Genomic DNA, 17590 nt, shown 5'->3' on the forward strand with positions numbered 1-17590 from the left:
CGGCTCAGGGCTGCTGTGCTCGTCAGCTTGGCTCAGTGCCCTGGCACCTCAGGGACTGCTGGCTTGGTAGCAAACAAGATGCACAAAAGAGCTTGCATTCCACCTGAACTAGGAGAAAATTGGTGGTGACAGCCGGTGCTGGCCCAGGTCCAGTTCCCAAAGTTCACCACACTGTCAGGTCATGGTTGCTGTAGATGCTATAATGCTGCTGACTGCAGCCATCAGCACCACCCTGTCGGAGGGTCCCTGGGAACTATGGTGTGATGCTGGGCTGACCCCATCCTCAGAGACCGGCGCTGGTGATACAATGATGGAATCCACTTCAATATCTTCAGCACTGTGCCTTCTGGAGGCTTCCAGGGAAGTCTGTCTCCTTGCCTTTTCCAGGTTCTATAGGCATTCACACCCCTACCTCTATTCTCACAGAGCATCCTCTAACCTCGTTCCTTTATCTGAGGTCCTTTTGACAGTCATCCTCTTGACTCCCTCTTATAAAGACCCTTGTGGTTACATTGGATCCACCCAGACAATCTAGCAAAATCTCCCTATCTCAAAGTCCTTAATTACATCTTCAAAGTCCCTTTGGACATAGAAGGTAACATACCCACACATCTTGGGGATTGGGACACGAACATCTTTGGGGACCCTTATTCTATCTACCACTGCTCTTTTCTTTTTTTTAATTTTTGGGGTTAGTGTTACTAGGGATTAAACCCAGGGGCATTTTGCCTCCAAGCTACATCCCCAACCCTATTTTATTTTTTATTTGGAAAATGTGTCTCATTAAGTTGCTGAAAGCCTTGCGAAATTGCTGAGGTTGGCTTCAAACCTGTGGTCCTCCTGTTTCAACCTCCCAAGTACTGGGATTATAGACATGCCCCGCTATGCCTGACTTTTATCCACTACCACGATTGGAGTCAAAGGCCAGGGGTCCGTCAAATAATTTTAATCATTGAAAAAGGCATGACAGGGTCCCTGGGGACAGCAGAATCCAAACAGCACCCTATGTGAACAAGAAGCAGTGGAAGTTATAAAACACACTCATATATGATGCCTTATACTAGGTGAGGTGGGTGTCAAAGACTTCAGGCTCTTGACACTTGGAGAAGGAACTCAGCTTTACTTCTTGCTAGCTACATGGCCCCAAGTGTGTTCCTCATCCTCTCTGACCCTTAGCTTCTACATCTTTAAAAGAAGCTTAGCTTCTCCATAAGAACATTGAGATTAAATGAAACACTACATATTATGTGCTAATTAGCTTGCCAGGACATGACATCTAGAAATGATCCTATACAGGTGACCGTTTTATTACCTCTATCCCATAATAAAACTTGGCAAGCTTTATTATGCTCATTGTATAGAGTGGGATACTGAGGCCAGAGGAAGTCATGGGTGTTTTCCAGGACTTCTCCAGTACTAGTGACTGAGCCTTGCTCTGCTTTCCATAGTCCAGAGAGACAACTTCCCATAGTGAGTATGGTTAATGAAAGAAGATATTTTCCAGATGGTGAAAAGACATGAAAAAATATGACTAGCAAGAGACTGATTTTGAAGTATCCAGTCATCTATTGACCTTGAAATTGCCACAGCCTTGAGAACTTCTTGGCTCTTTGAAGAGAACAGTAGGAATCCTAGACATGTATGTATGTTGTGGTACATGTCTGTCCTGAATTTTATTCTGTATCTATCCACTGCAGACTAGGATGACAAGAAAATCCACAAGAGAGTGGCTTTCTGTGACCCCCTTAAAAGAGAAAAACATGAAAGGTACAGCTGATGCCACCCCTGACCAAGTCAGGATCTTCTTTGACTATTCATTGAAGGAAAAATGGTTGATTTCTTTTTATTGCTATATGTCTCTGTCCTCAGATTTCTTTAAGGAGACAATTTCTATAGGTGTGCCCCCAAAACTTGAGCATGGATTTATTCATTCATTTTTTTTGGTACAAGTGTTTACAAAGCACCTAAGTTATCAATAACATAAATGTCCCTGACATCATGGAAATGAGCAAAGAAGACAAGGATTAAATAATGGCATCGATGCATGTGGACTTGAAGATTTAATCAATGTCATCAGAAATAGGCCCTATGTGTCTGGATGGCATGAGATGGGTGGGCTAGATGTGTGGGAGGAAGGTGTATGAGAGAGGAGGGACAGGGTATGGAGAGAGGGACTGTGGCAGAAACTGTAATGAGTTCTCCAAAACCTGCTTCCTCCAACACTGGGGCACACAGGTGGATCAAATTTTTCAACTTCCCTCACAAAGAGTTAAGGTCATTCCTTCTGGCCAGTAGAATGGAGACAAGACACAATGAGTCTGACCATGACAGACCACTTCCCACATGGAGGATGAAGATGACCCAGGTACACACCAGCATCAACTCTTCCACAAGTAAGAAACTCCTACTGGCTTCAGGCACTGGGATTTGAGGATTATTTTTATAGCATCAGATTTACCTCAACCACTCCAGAAATAAAACACATCGGCTTGGAGAACATTCCTAAAAGATGAGAGAAATTCACCAGATGCAAAGACGGAAGACTTGGAGAAACAGATTCAAACATCTCAGTGAGGGAGAGAGAAAAGTACATGGGAAGAAACACAAAAACGTCCAGGATGGAGGAGACACTGTGTGAGTCTTTACAGGCCAGAGGAAAGAGCTGGCTCTGTTCTAAGAGACAGTGAGGCCAGTGAATGATTGTAAGTCTAGGGGCAGGAAGGCGTGAGTAGAATGATAGAACCACATTTCCATTTTTAAAATACGCCCCTGGCTGCTGCAAGGACAGAAAGAAAAAGCGGGCATGATATGGTAAAATCTGTGGAGTGCTGACAAAAGTATCTACTTTCAGAGGTGACAGTTCTCAACCTATTATCATCTTTACCTGGGCCTTTGGACCAGTCAATAGTTAGGAGGGTGACCAGAAGCTCTGTCCTGGCCCAGATGTTTGCCATGTGTGTTTCCAACTTACAATGATTGGACAGAGGAAATGGATGCTGGTGGCTATGGCTACATCAGAGGGAACTGAGCAGCCAGGGTGATGTTTGGGGCATTGGTACTTTTTTTTTTTTAGAATTGTGAACTTTTTTATTTTTATTTTTATGTGGATCTAATCGTATGTTGAGTGATTTCACTGGTGTCTAGGTATTTTCGTGTCGGAATCCATTCATCGCTCTAAGTCAAAGACACAACCTGGCTTTGAGCTACATCTACCTTGAGCTCTTCAGGTCCGTGAGTAGGTATCCTGGAAAATAACTCTTTAGTTGGAGGATCATAAGAAAGATCCCAGGAGAAGTCTGAGCAGTACTAACAGAGAAGTGCTTCTCTCATGTGTGAGAAGTCGTGGTTCATGTGACAGCACCTCTTTAAACCCTCAGGTATAAAGAGACCTTCATACAGTCACACAGAAATAATCAGAGTGCTAGCTTTTGGAATTTGCAGAAGTCTTCATATTCAAATCAGCTTAACAGGGCAGAGAGGAAAAAGCTCAGTGGCTCCACTTTTAACAGACCTCTGGTTGTTTCATCCATAGAGCCTGCTAGGGCGCTGCCCTTCAACGGTACTGTGTATCAGCCCAAACCCATCATTATCCCTCTCTGCAGACCCCTAACTCCCAGGGAAGTCACGTGCATCCTAGAATCATTCAGCTTCCCTACAATTCAATTAATTATTCAATTAAGCTTCTATTAACAAAAGAACAAACAGTTTCCAAAAGAGAAATGTAGCTCTAAATGGAGGCAATTGTCATGGCCATTTGGAAAATGAAGCTCTGTTAAACAACAACAACAAGGGCAGACGGCGAGCACACAACCAAAGCTAGCAGTGACTCGGTTGGGTGGCAAATAAAGTCCAATGTACTTTTCAATCTGATCAACCTACAGAAAAGAAATCCTGATGGTAAGCTGGATACTACAGACGGAATATTATGTTCCCACAAATTTCACATGGTAAAGCTCCAATAAGACAGTGTTTGGAGATGGGGCCTTTGGCAGGTGACGAGATTTAGATCATAAAAGCGGGGCCATCATGATGGGGCTAGTACGCTCATAAGAAAGAGGCCAGCTGCTGCTGGACTGGAGGCAAATGCTCGCCAGAAACCAAGTAGACAAGCACTCTGAGCTTGGACTTCTAGCATCCAGAACTGTGGGAATAAATGTCTGTAGTTTAAGACACTCAGTCTGTGGTGTTTTGTTACAGCAGCCCTAGCTGACTAAGACACTGAACATTGCAAAGTGGTCCAGGGACAGCCCTTGGCCATCCATGATTGGGTAGCATCAATTTAAATAGCAATTAAAACATGGCACAAGTGTATATCCTCTCTTTAAACACAAATCCTAGATAAGCCCTTTTCCTGAGCTCTTCATCCCTCCCCAATCTGCCCTTATGATCACATCATTTTGTCCAAGTTAATCTTCATGGTATATACAATTTGTGCATTCAAAAGTACAATAAGAGGCCTAGAAGACTTGAGAAAAGAGAATTATGTGAAGTTAAAAATGAATCAACCCAAAACAGACAGCCAATACAAATGACCACTCAGGAGACGGCTTATCACTGTTTTACTGTTGAGACAGAAACAAACTCCAAAAAAAGAAAAAAGTTAAACTGGTAGAAAGGAAGAGAAAAAATGGTCGTTACTTGAAAATGATAGAATTGCCTACCTGAAAATCCAAAGGAATCTATTGAAAATGATCCTATAGGTGGAATTCAGATAAATGGTTATATAGCTAAACAAACAAAAAATATTGATTTTCTTAGAGAATAAAAAACCAACTAACTAGAGAATACTTTAGGTAAAGGATTTATTTATTTATTGGTACTGGTAGAATACCCAAGGACATTCTACCTCCAGGCTATTCTCTCCAACCCTTTTTGTTTATTTTTGTTTTTACTTTTTATTTTGAAGAAAGATCTTACTAAGTTGCTGAGGCTAGCCTCAAATCTGTGATATTCCTCGCTCAGCCTCCCAGGTCTGCAGCACCACGCCCAGCTATAAAGGGTCTAGAGAGCCAACAAAAGTATGGGATATCTAGAAACAGAACAAAAAGAAATGTTCAAGACCTACATGAAGAAAACTATGAAACTTTACTCAAAGTCACGCAATACTACAATGACCAATACAAACACATCAAGTCTTTCCCTTTGTGTCCCTGTTTATTTAGAAAGCTAATGTAATTCTGCCTGCCCATGATACTGTTATTTCTCTGGATGTTTTGGGTGTCTTATTCTTGAGAGTCTGAGAGGCATGAATAATTATCTCTTTTTAACTAGTGTGAGTAGGTTCCTATGCATTGAAACCAAGTGACTAACTCAAGTTTCTAGGCTACCTCTCCATCTCTGCATACCTTGATCTTGAAACCTCTTCTACATCCCCCTACATCTCTATTGAAATGGACTGTTTTAGCTTCTTATAAAAATAAAAATAATAGTAAATAAAAATTAGAGTAAAAAATACTTAGGAAATTTTTGGAGCTTAAACCGTTCTGTCACCGCTTTTGACAGCAACTTAACATCTCCCTCCCATTAACTAGCTTACTTCCCATGACTATTAGCTTAAACTCACAGGAGAAAGGTCATGCTTGGCTGGGCCCACCATGGGTCAGGTACCCACCATTAGTCCAAATGGCTGTTGCCAAGGGAAGCAGAACCTCATGGTATGGGTTAGGCCAGGAGAAAGGGTATTGGTAAGGGAAGCCATGACTGACCACCACGTTGGCCTATCAGTGATGATGGCTTCTACTTGTTAGATACCGACACTCAGCCAGGTGCTTACCTCTCTCACTTGAAATCCCTGACATTTTGCCAAACATCTTGCTAAGCAGCATATATATTAACTTTCATGATAAGGAGACTGGCTTCTTGAGGCAGGTAAGTTCTCTAACGTCACTTGGTTAATGTATAAGTCACAGAGGGATCCAGCTCTGAGTCTCAAGAGCTTGGGGTCTTGCCTCCTGACCTCCCCAAGTTCAGGCAGTAGAGCGCCATCCCCAGGCTGAGGCGTGCTAAGAAATCCAGGCTTTGGACTGCAGAGCTGAGCTCGTCCTTTCCTAGGACCTGCTCGAGCACTCCCACGCTTGCCACCAACCCTTACATACCAAGAACTGCCGCCATCTCACAGCTCATGCCAAGAGGGAAGCTCCTGGGGAAATTAAGCATGGTTCTCCAGACCACTCTGTTCCACCACCACTCTAGCCCCTTCTGTTCTCACCCCATTTATCTGTACTGACTCCCCACCAACCTGCCAGCACCTCCCCTGGGACCGCCTTGCTTGTGACCACAAGTGCCAAGGACTCATGCCCAGTAGGAGTCCGCTATGTTAGCAAGAAACACAATTAGACTAAAGATATCCCCAGCAGTGGACACCAGTGGCACCAATAGAGGGAGGTCCTTCTTCCCCCAGGATGAACACTACCGAGGTTAGGGAGGGAGAGAGTCTCTAGAGCTGGGAGCCTCAGGCCACTTCTTCTTCATGCTCTGTGAGGCCACAGACTCAACATGCCAAATCGTCATGTGAAGGGGACATAGTTGGAATCTCTCCATATTAGCTGGCATTTTAGACCCTTGTCAATCTACCTGGGAAGTGAAAAAATGAATTCATCCCTGTGTCTCAAAAGAAATCAGTTCTACCTCTGTCTTGCACTTGGGATGACAGAGGCAGATCACAATTGTTGAGAGGCCTCCCCAAACCTCCCAGCTCCTGCACACCCTATCCTCCCCACTTCTATCTCTAGTGGACTGAAGAAGAGTGATCAGACCCTTGAAACTGTTGGGAAAGAACCACTCCACTCGGGCTCACTGCTTCACATAGAAAGTCCCCCGGAAACAGAATGTCCTTGTTCAGACCATATTAGCTTCTAAAAATATCCAAGGCCAGAAAGTCCCACGCTGGTGTCAGGGCAGAGACCAAAGGGACAGAACCCCACTTCAGCAAGTGAAATGTTCAGAGGATGAGGAGGTAAATTGGGGCTGGGAGGAAGGGCACAGAGGTTAGTCTGAATGACACACGCCCTGCGTTGTCCCCAGCTTACTTTGCACTTGTACATATAGGAGACCACTTCTCAACATCTAATTCCTGTGGCATTCATACCCCAATTCCGAGGGATCTTTTCTGGGGTGTTCCTTCACCCTGATGTCCTCTTCTCAGTGGGGAGCACCCCATCAGGAGCCCTGCTTGGCCCTAACCGGCTATTAGTGATGAAACAATCTTATTCAGTGTTCTGCTGGTCAAAATGGATGAGAGGAATCCAAGCATTTTCCCCAATAGCTGCAAAGAAGTGTCTGGTGGGAGGGATTTCATTATCCAGGACAATAAACATTTTTGGATGTGTGTGAGTGAGTGTATGTGTGTGTGTGTGTGTGTGTGTGTGTGTGTGTGTGTGTGTACATGCATGTATGCTAGAGAGAGAAATCTCTTGCATGCCAACTTTCTTTCTTTTTGTTTTTTGTTTTGTTTTGTTTTGTTTTGTTTTCTGGTGGTCCTGGGGATGGAACCCAGAGGCTTTCTACCTCCGGGCTATACTCCCAGACCTTTTTTATATTTTATTTGGAAACAGGGTCTCACTAAGTTGCTGAGAGCCTCACTAAGTAGCTGAGGCTGGCTTCGAACCTGTGCAATCCTCCTGTCTCAGCCTCCCAAGCGCGGGGATTACAAGTGTGCGCCACCACGCCCGGCATCGCATGCCAATTTTCTAAAACTGCTCTTCTGACCACAAAAAGAGCCCATAAAGTTTCAGCACCACCTCCACCCCGAGCCATTGCCCTGCACACAGCACCCTCCTTCCTTTTCTCTCAATTCTTCATGTTCCCTTCACCCTGAGCCTTGGCTAACAAGTTGGCAGAAGAAAGAAATATGGAGCATCCCTGGATGTTGGAGATTGGATATGACTTCTATATCAAGTTCTCGCGTTGTAAAACTGGAATGACAGCCACAGTGTCTTGGGGGCTGAAGGCTTCTGCCACCTGCTGCCCAAGGACACCTCACCAGCTGGCTCTCGACTCTTTGGACTGGTCCCCTCTCTGATGCCTAAGGAGCCTTTTTTAGGGAGTGACGAGCAATTATCTGTGAAGTTTGCAGAGGATAAGGTGGGATGGGAGAGAAGCCACACAACTTCTCCAAAGTATACGTTGTGACAAATAACCCGGACAGGTAGCAAATCACAGTTTGAAATAGAGAATGCACCTGCCCATGCCACGCAGGTGCAGAGAATTGGGAATGAGTGGTAGAGTGGTCCTCAACGCTGTGGAGCATCCCCTCTGGAGATCTGAAATGCACCTGCTAAGTACATCTGGAAACACTCCAAACAGATGTATCACCCTCTCTCCTCTTCTTTCCTCCTGAATGAGTCATAATTTTCCCCAGTGAAACTTCTGAGGTTTATCATCCTAGGATTTAGGACCATGTTCCCATCATAGGAAGAAAATAGACCGCTACCATTCATGGGCAGTTAGCACTCTCTGAGTGACACAGGAGAAACTAGAACGGACCTGTGGTGCTCAGCACCAAAGCTCCTAGCAGAAGGTACTGCATTTCATCTCTAACTCATAAGAGGAAGAGAAAACCAACCTCAGACTTTCAAACACATCTAACCACTGGATTAATATAAAAAGACTCTGGATTAATATAAAAAGACTCTGGGCTTGCCTAGCATGTGCAACGTCCTGGTTTCCAGGCCCAGCACTATGAAGAAATAAAATAAAATAAAATAAAATAAAATAAAATAAAATAAAAAAAATAAAATAAAAAGGTGAGATGAATGAAGACACTTAAACCACTCCATCTTAACTCCATTTTATTACAACATCAAGGAAAAGAGTTCCAGGAGGAATGACCATGGAGATACACACAGATTAAGCTATTCACGATTCCTTTGCCTGTGCCTGCCTACAAGGGTATAAATATTACGGGTTTCTGTACATGCATGGAGGGTTCACGGTGCATGTGTGTATTGCATGTGGATAACTTTTTTCTAGGGTGTTGTTCTCTTAATTTCTTGATGGATGATGGTTGAAGTCAGTGTCTTCAAGCAGACTAGGAAATGGCTCCCTCGCTAGGACTGAGATCCAGCCTTCTTCTTCTGGAATTTTCTGAACTGAGACTGAATGGCTACCGCCGCACGTTCTGTCTCTGGCGCATCCATGTCGATGTCAAATTCTTCTTGCACTTTCTTCTGCCCATCTGTAGCAAGAAAGACACAAACATAAGGTGGTCACTGAGCCGCCCAGAGCAGAGCCAATGGCAGCAGGAGCAAAGCCAAGCCAGGGTGGCCGCCACGGGACACACTCACGGGATGGATCACTGTTCTCAGATACACTTGTTCGCAAAGTAAAACCCCCTGCAGCAGGGGGTCATTTCTACAGTTCAGAATCCCCTGAATTTCTTGCTCCCTGAGATCTACGAGGGGGGGTAAACATCAAAGACACAGTCTAGACAGTTCATATATTTTCTGTAATGATTTGCTATTCCTACTGGCCAGTTTACATATAGCTTTGAAAATATTAGTAGTGCTATTACTTGCTTCTGACACCTCGTGTAGGGACAATCTACAGGCATGATGACACATGCCTGTAATCTCAGTACTTAGAAGACCGAGACAAAAAGATCACAAGTTCAAGACCAGCCTCAGCAACTCAGCAAGACTTTGAGCAACCTGGAAAGATCCTGTTGTAAGATAAAAAAATAAATAAAAATAAAAAGGGAAGGGGGTCTAGCTCAGAGGTAGAATCCCCTGAGTTTTAATCCCCTGTATCACAAAATAAATAAATAGATAAATAAATAAAGCAAGCTACCAGAAAAAAATTAAAAAACGATAAATTTGAAAAATAAAAACTAAATTTAATGCTACAGGTCTTGGCCCAAGCGTAGCTGATATTCATAAGCGCTCAGAGTTCACAGAGTTGTCCACTAAAGCTCCTGGAGGCTTCTTGGTACCAAGAGATGCGCTCGCTCTATTCAGGTTTTGTTTTCTTTTTTATCATCTTTGGGTCAGGATGACACCACTGACCTTCATATTGAGCCTGAAGATTCACAAATCACACATTGTGTTCCTGCAAGGGAGGCCGTGTGTTTGCTAAGGCAGAGGGATTTGAACAAATCATGCTGTAATGACTATCGAAAATACGATACACGCCAGAGCCCAGGGAACACTCAGGCTGCATGTCCCTTTGTGCCGCATACCTTGCTGAGCCCTGGGCAACTTCCTGCCAAGTAGTTAAAGAACAGTAAATAAAATCCTCCAGCCATAGAAGGGAAAAAACTTCAAAGAATTCCCTAGTTAGCCAGGCATGGTGGCGCACGCCTGTAATCCCAGTACTTGGGCTGAGACCGGAGGATCACAGGTTCAAAGCCAGCCTCAGTAACTTAGTGAGGCTCTCAGGAACTTAGTGAGATTTTGTTTCAAAATAAAAAATAAAATAGGGCCGGGCGTGGTAGCGCATGCTTGTAATACCCGCGCTTGGGAGGCAGAGACAGGAGGATCGCGCAGGTTCGAAGCCAGCCGCGCGCGCTGGCTTAGGAGACCCTGTTTCCAAACAAAAATGTAAAAGTAGGTCTGGGAGTGTAGCCTGGAGGTAGAAGGGCTTCCAGGAACCCCAGTACCACCAAAAAATAAATAAATAAATAAATAAATAAATAAATAAATAAATAAATAAATAAAATAAATAAATAAAATAGGGCTCTGGGGGTGTAGCTCAGAAGTAGAATGGCCCTATGTCCAATCCCAGCAATACACACACACACACACACACACACACACACACACACACACGACAGAGAAAGAGGACAAAGGAAGTTTTGCCTTTGTTGATTCTGATGTTCAGCCCTCACTGGACCAGAGATGACGATGAAGAAGAAGAAGAAGAAGAAGAAGAAGAAGAAGAAGAAGAAGGAGGAGGAGGAGGAGGAGGAGGAGGAGGAGGAGGAGGAGGAGGAGGAGGAGGAGGAGGAGGAGATGATGATGATGATGATGGGTCCTGGGGATTGGACCCAGCGCCTTCTACCTCCTACCTACACCCCCAGCCCTATTTTGTTTTTTACTTCAAAGAGGGCCTTGTTACGTTGCTGAGAGCCACACTAAGTTACTGCGGCTGGCTTCAAACCTGGGATCCTCCTATCTCAGCCTCCCAAGTACTGGGATTACAGGTGTGTAGCACAACACCCGCCTTTTTCTTTTTTACACAGCTGCTGGGACCCCTGCCTAGACCCAGGACTGCCTCCTGAACAGCTGAGTGCAATGGTGCTCCTGAGTCAACACTGCGTTGGACCATTCGGGTCCCTGGGGAAGCCAGACACCCACACTGCTTCAAGAGACTCGCAGGTGCAGCCAGAGTTGAGACTCAACCCCGTTCTACAGGTGAAGTAGCAAGTAGGCCCTGGGGTTATCGCCAGCCAGAACCAGGGACAGCACCCACCTCCCCAGAACCTGGCCTAGGAGCCTCAAGGCCTCTCTGGCCTCACATCTGGAGCCCAGGAGGCAGGCCAGGAGAGGAGTGCAATCAGCTTAGGGACAAAAAACCTTTTGAGGCAGGAGAGAAGGCACTGGCCAGGGAGCAGGGCATGCACTCTGTGCCTGAGGGTCCCCAAGAACCTGAGTGCATCATGAAAATAAACCTGATCCCTCTGCTTCCTCTCACAATGGCTTTGCATGGTAATGCTCAGGCAGCAGCCCCCATAGAGAGGAAAGGACACTTGGTAATTGAAATAAAGCAGATCCAGGATGGTGGTGCAGGGCTGTAATTGGGAGGCTGAGACAAGAGGACTACAGGCTTGAGGCTGGCCTCAGAAAGAGTAAAAAGGACTGGGGGAGTAGCTTGGAAGTAGAATACCTCTGGGTTCCATCCCTAATACAAAAAGAAGGAGATGGAGGAGGGGGAGGAGGGGAAGAGGAGGAAGAGGAGAGGAGGAGGAGTAGGGGGAAGGGGAGGGGGAGGGAGAAGAGGAGGAGGAGGTGGAAAGCAGGCTGGTTCTCCAGTGTGTTCTGTTGTCATCTCTCAGATAGACAGATGATATAGATAATAGATATATTGATAAATATACATAGAAGTTAGAAAGATAATAGATGATAGATGACAGATAAATAGTAACAATAGAGATGATAAAGAGGTAGATAGGCGATGGGTAGAGACAGATGATATATGATAGATGGCTATACAGAAATAGATTATATAGGTGATAGAGATAGATAATAGACTGAAAGATAGATGGATAGGTAGGTTTAATAGAAATAGATGGATGAGAGATGGATGAGAGATAGACAAATGGGTAGATTAGTGAGAGATGACAGACACAGAAACGTTATGCAGGTAGAGAGAGAGAAATGAATAGACCTATGGATGGATAGACAGACAGGTTGATAAAGAGATGGACAGATGTTAGAAAGGTGATAGACAGACAGATAGATAGATAGATAGATAGATAGATAGATATCTGGATAAATAATAGATTAGATAGATGATATAGATAGGGCTGGATAGGTGACAGATTAGGTAGATAGATAGATAGATAGATAGATAGATAAATAGATGGATAATAGATAATAGGTAGGTAATAGATAGATAGGTAGGTAGATAGATAGATAGATAGATAGATAGATAGATGGATAATAGATAATAGGTAGGTAATAGATAGATAGGTAGGTAGGTAGTAGGTAGGTAGGTAGGTAGGTAGGTAGGTAGATAGATAGATAGATAGATAGATAGATAGATAGATAGATAGATAGATGGATGGATAATAGATAATAGGTAGGTGATGATAGATAGATAGATAGATAGATAGATAGATAGATAGATAGATGATAGATGAGAGAGAGAGAGCAGACAGATAGAATCGGTGCTTATATCTTGAGCAGCCCCCTCTGTATTTTCCTCGAAGCTCAGCAGGTTCCACCCAGACCCCTCCAATCACGCCTCCATCTGGGAGGAGGAGGGGACCCTGGCTCCAGCCTTGCCGGCCTTGCTCAGCTGATGAATTTGTGACCTAAATCAAAGAACCATTTTCTTGTCTCCCTGATTTGCTGTGGTGCCCACAAAAGTAGAGTGTAGCAATGCCTGGGGAATATTGGAGGGCCATCCCATCCATGGTAGCTTTTGAAAGCCCAAACAATACAGAGGAAAATGGAATCACTTCCTACTGCCTTGGGTAACCATTCCCATTTAATCTACACTGCAGTGCCCTCTCTGCGGGAATACTGAGGGGTAGGACGACTGGCAGGGGTAGGAATTGCCTGCAGCCTAAGTAAATACTGTAAAAATATTCAGTTAATGTTATCACATGAGCCTGGGAGTGGAAGCACGTCTCAGGAGTGTAGATGGCCCCAGCTTTTGGGCTCATAAGGACAAACCTTTAGTGCCAACAGCGCCTGTGGTGACTGAGCACCGCAGCACTAGGCATGGTCATTTCTCGTGAGGTTTCCTGTTCCGAGTCCTTTTTCTGCCTGAGGCGCACCTGTATCACCTGTATGGTGAGTGCAGAGAGGGAAAGCGTGCTCCAAGGCAAGGGAGGATGGGGGATTTCTTTATTAGATTTTAAATGTTGCTACAAACTGAAGTTTTTGAAGGGCCTGATTCATCTTCTCCCTTTTACGATAACGGGAAAAAGCAGTAATGTTATTTTTTTGACAAATGACAAATGAAGATGCAGAAAATTATGTATATTTAGGGAATATATAACATGATAGTAAGGCTAGGTCAAAAAAATCAATTCTACAATCGTATCTTATATCTTCAGCCCCACGTGATTTATTGATTTCTCTCTTGTTTTAAGAAAAAAATACAATATTCAAAGCAACCACTGATATTTAAGAAACCACTGCTTTCTGATTACTTTAGTCCAGCGCTCCCTAGAGAAGGCCCGCATGGTCGCGGGACGCAGAGCTCCTTTCGCAGCTGGTCAGCGTCGTGGAAAGCTAAGAAGGAGGGGCTGACCCATCACAGCTAAGACAGGACAGATTAGAGTCTGTGGCACAGGGCTCAGTCAAATGATCAAGGGACCTGGAGATGGAGTGAAATGGTCCTGGTGGGCAGGGAAGGATGGTTCTGGACAGTCCCAACTAAGGCAGGAGGGATGGGAGACTGGAAGAGCCAAAGGGAAGGGCAACAGCCAGGCTCAGAGCCAGACCCTTGCTCCTGAGCCCTGGAGCCAGACACAGTTCCCCTGGAGTATTTCTAAAGACGAGGACAAGGCCGCCGCCACCGGGCGTGGTAGACCTAGGGAGCCTTCCCCACCCCACTCCAGGGTGGAGGTAGAGCCCACCTGCAGCACAACAGGCCCTCCTGGTGCTGATGTCCAGAGACAGGCCCTGAGCATGTCATCTAAAGAGGCCGAGGGGCCCTGGGGATGCATTCCCTGGACAGTCCTGTACAGGGGACGCCCACCCTGTGCCTGCACTGTAGCTCCTCATGATGTAATCACCAGGCATTACTCTAATTCTTCCTTTCCTTCCCTGGTTCACCCTCATTCTCCCCAACCCCACCCAAGCAAGAGCTGTATGAAGCAGAGCCTTGGTGAGCCTCATTCCAGCAGCTTCCACAGGGTCTGACGTGAGGTAGGTGTTCAATCAGTGACCACTGCTTGCAAATAAGCCCTTTGACCATGACAAGCAGCGGCCAAGTACACACTTGCGGCTGGAAGACAGAAACAAGCAAGCTGCCCCCTCTGGTCAGCCATCTTAGTTTTCGAGAAGGTCTTTGCCCTTGAGGCTCTTCCAGCCCTCAGGGGGAGGGAGGGAGGCTAGCCTCTGTGGAGTGAGCCAGAGGGGCATGGCTCACGGAAGAAGACAGGAAGAGTCACCAATGAAAACTCCGAGCAGCGTCTTCTAACGCTGCCGATCACTGGCCCCAGGAAAGGGGCCGGGCTGGGTGGGGAGAAGATGACACAGATATCAAATCCAGCCTGGGGATAGAGAGGCACAGGTGTGCCCCCGCACTGCTGAGCCCAGGGCCCCAGGGAGCCAGTGGGAGTCCACAGAGGTGGAGAAGCCCTGGGTGAAGGCAGAGGCTCCCAAGCAATGCTCCCAGGGATGGGCTCCTGCACAAGGACTTCTAAGCTTCTGCATCCTGGAACAGTGGCTGCCTCCCCACCTGGCTAGGGAATAAACAAAACTCAGGCCTCGTGTCCCAGCAGACCGAGCCCTCGGACTCCGTGAGGTGAGAGGCTGATCCACCCTGGCAGAAGTGAGGCTGTGAGGTCCAGGTGACAGCCAGGTTAGGAGACAGCTTCCAACTGCTTTGTGACCCTGGAGGATGTTATCAGCACCTCTGGCTCTCCTTTTTCTCATTTAGCAAACACAGAGAGGTAAAATCACTCTTAAGCATCATGATCCTCCCAGCTCCTAGTGTCATGCACGGATCCCCAGCTAATTCTAAACTAAGCTGTGGCAGGTGGGAGGGTGTGCATCGTGACATGACTCCTGGGCCTCGGGGACCCTGCGTGACCCACCGTGACCAGCTGCATGGTCAGCGTGAGCAGCTGGGCTTGTTGCAAAGACAGCCCCAGCTCAGCCAGATGTGGAGAAACTACTTTAAACATGTTTAAAAGTGAGAACTCCCACGCCAGCCTGCATGGTCCAAAGCACACACATCGGGTCATAATGAAGCTTGGACAATGCAGAAGAGTCCGCACCAAGGTCCACAGCTCGGGGCTCTGAGGCCTTTGCATAGCTTTTTCATCCAGGAGAGAACAGTGTATCTAACATAAAACGTGTCACCATCATCTCCAAACCACATTGCAGCTGTCTCCCTCCCTCCTGTGTATCATCTCATAAAGATGTCTGAAGACTTGTGTCTGGGCCGGGTGGGCCCTCCCTGACATTTTTATTTACGCTTCCTTCTGCTCCTGAAGTAGAGAAAACACATCAACCACCTGGCTCCCGATGGTGGTTTTTTGTCAGTCTGAGCAAGCAATATTTCACCAAAACACTCCATAAACTGTCCAGTGCAGCACCGTTGTTATTATTTGTATCTTCCTGGAGGTCTGCAATTCTATTGTTTCCTTCTCTGTGTGGACACTCAGGAATCCTAAAGCTGACCACCAGGGCTATCAGGAGGAGGCCGGGACCAATTAGCAGATTTAATGTAAAAGAGAATAATTCTGTTGGAGAATAAGGGGGAACCTGCCACTCAGACTATTCACTCAGGCAAAGAGCCCACACTGAGCCCATAGGGGCTGCACTAATTTACAATCCCACCAATACTGCATAAGGAAGGCTGGGGATGGAACCAGCATACGACCAGCTATACCACGCCTGCCTGGGTATCTTTCCAAAGGAACTGAAGTCAGAACACTAAAGTGATGCATGCGTGGCCATGTTTATGGTAGCACAGTCCACAGCAGCCGAATTATGCGACCAGCCTAGGAGTCCATCATAGATGAACGGAGAAGGAAAATACAGTACATACACACAATGGAATTCTTCTCAGCCATAAAGAACCAAATTATGTCTTTTTCAGGAAAATAGATGGAACGAGAGAATATTATGCTAAGTGATATTAGGAAGTCTCAGAAAGTCAAGGGTGGTCTGTTTTCTCCCATAGGTGGAAGCTGGAGAGAAATTGGGAAAGAAAAGGCCAGAAGAAAGGAGGAGAGGACCTGGGCGGGAGGTGGGGAGGGGACGAAGGAGACATGATGAAAGAAACAGTTTAGATAATGCCACCTACATAAGCAAAGTTATAAATTCCAATTTCAAAAATACATACAGGTAGGGTAGGGAGCAAGACGGGATCCAGAGGGAAGCCTACCAAGGATGCTTCTATCACTCTGAACCTCATTATGATGAGTAATGAAGACACTCCAATGAAAGAATAAAATAAAAACTAAAGAAAAAGAAAGAAAAGAAGAGCCCCTGTTAACAGCAGTGTCCCAGGAGCCTGGATGGCCGGGATCCCCCGAGCCTTGCAGACGTCCCTCCCCTCTCCTGGCCATCATCCGGAAGACTCTGCGGCACAGGAAGTAAAGACTGAACCCTCCCAGGTGGTACATTATGTGTCCATCTATTTACCTATCCCTTATCTAGCACAATGCTTGAGTGCTTGTCTTCTCTCTCTCTCTCTCTCTCTCTCTCTCTCTCTCTCTCTCTCACACACACACACACACACACACACACACACACACACACATATACACATACACACACAAACATAGGCAATTAGTCCCCCTCTTCCCAAAATGGACAGAAACTTTTATTAATGATCCACCAGGGCATGGCCTAGAGTCTGCCGCGGCTCCAGCCTAAGGAGGGAAGCACTTCCCTTGTGGTCAGAATGTCTCGTGATGCGGTCCTGCTGCCACCTCCACTAGGAAGCGACGCAGTCCTCTTCCTGTCCATTTGGTCCAGTTGTCCTGCTACTGCAGAGACCTCTTATGCTGCCTTCCTGAAATACTGCCTTTCCCTTGCAGAAACTAAGACACACAGCGGTCTCTGCTATTGTGCCATGAGAGAAATGTGTAGGCCACCTCTCTTAAACATGTCATTATAAGAGACTTTCTTTATTGAGCATGAAATAGATGCTTCTTCATATACTTAAGTGGATTTTCTTTTGTAGATCATCTGGTGGGCAACTGTGAGATAGAGAATCATAAATATAAAAGTGTGGAACTTCT

At 45.7% G+C, this 17590-nt stretch overlaps 1 protein-coding gene across 1 annotated transcript in view; it reads right to left on the reverse strand.

The window, feature by feature from the left end:
• Positions 1 to 9047: 9047 nt before the first annotated feature.
• The window catches only part of PCP4 (Purkinje cell protein 4), a gene marked incomplete at both ends in the record, with an annotated part of 69560 nt that continues 61017 nt past the window's right edge, over positions 9048 to 17590 (reverse strand). Inside the window, one exon of the mRNA XM_080696443.1 lies at positions 9048 to 9175. Coding sequence (XP_080552569.1) covers positions 9048 to 9175 — 128 coding nt within the window. The remainder of the gene's footprint in view (positions 9176 to 17590) is intronic.

The sequence above is a fragment of the Muscardinus avellanarius genome (assembly GCF_963383645.1).
Source record: "Muscardinus avellanarius genome assembly, chromosome: 5".
In the NCBI taxonomy this organism is placed as follows: domain Eukaryota; kingdom Metazoa; phylum Chordata; class Mammalia; order Rodentia; family Gliridae; genus Muscardinus; species Muscardinus avellanarius.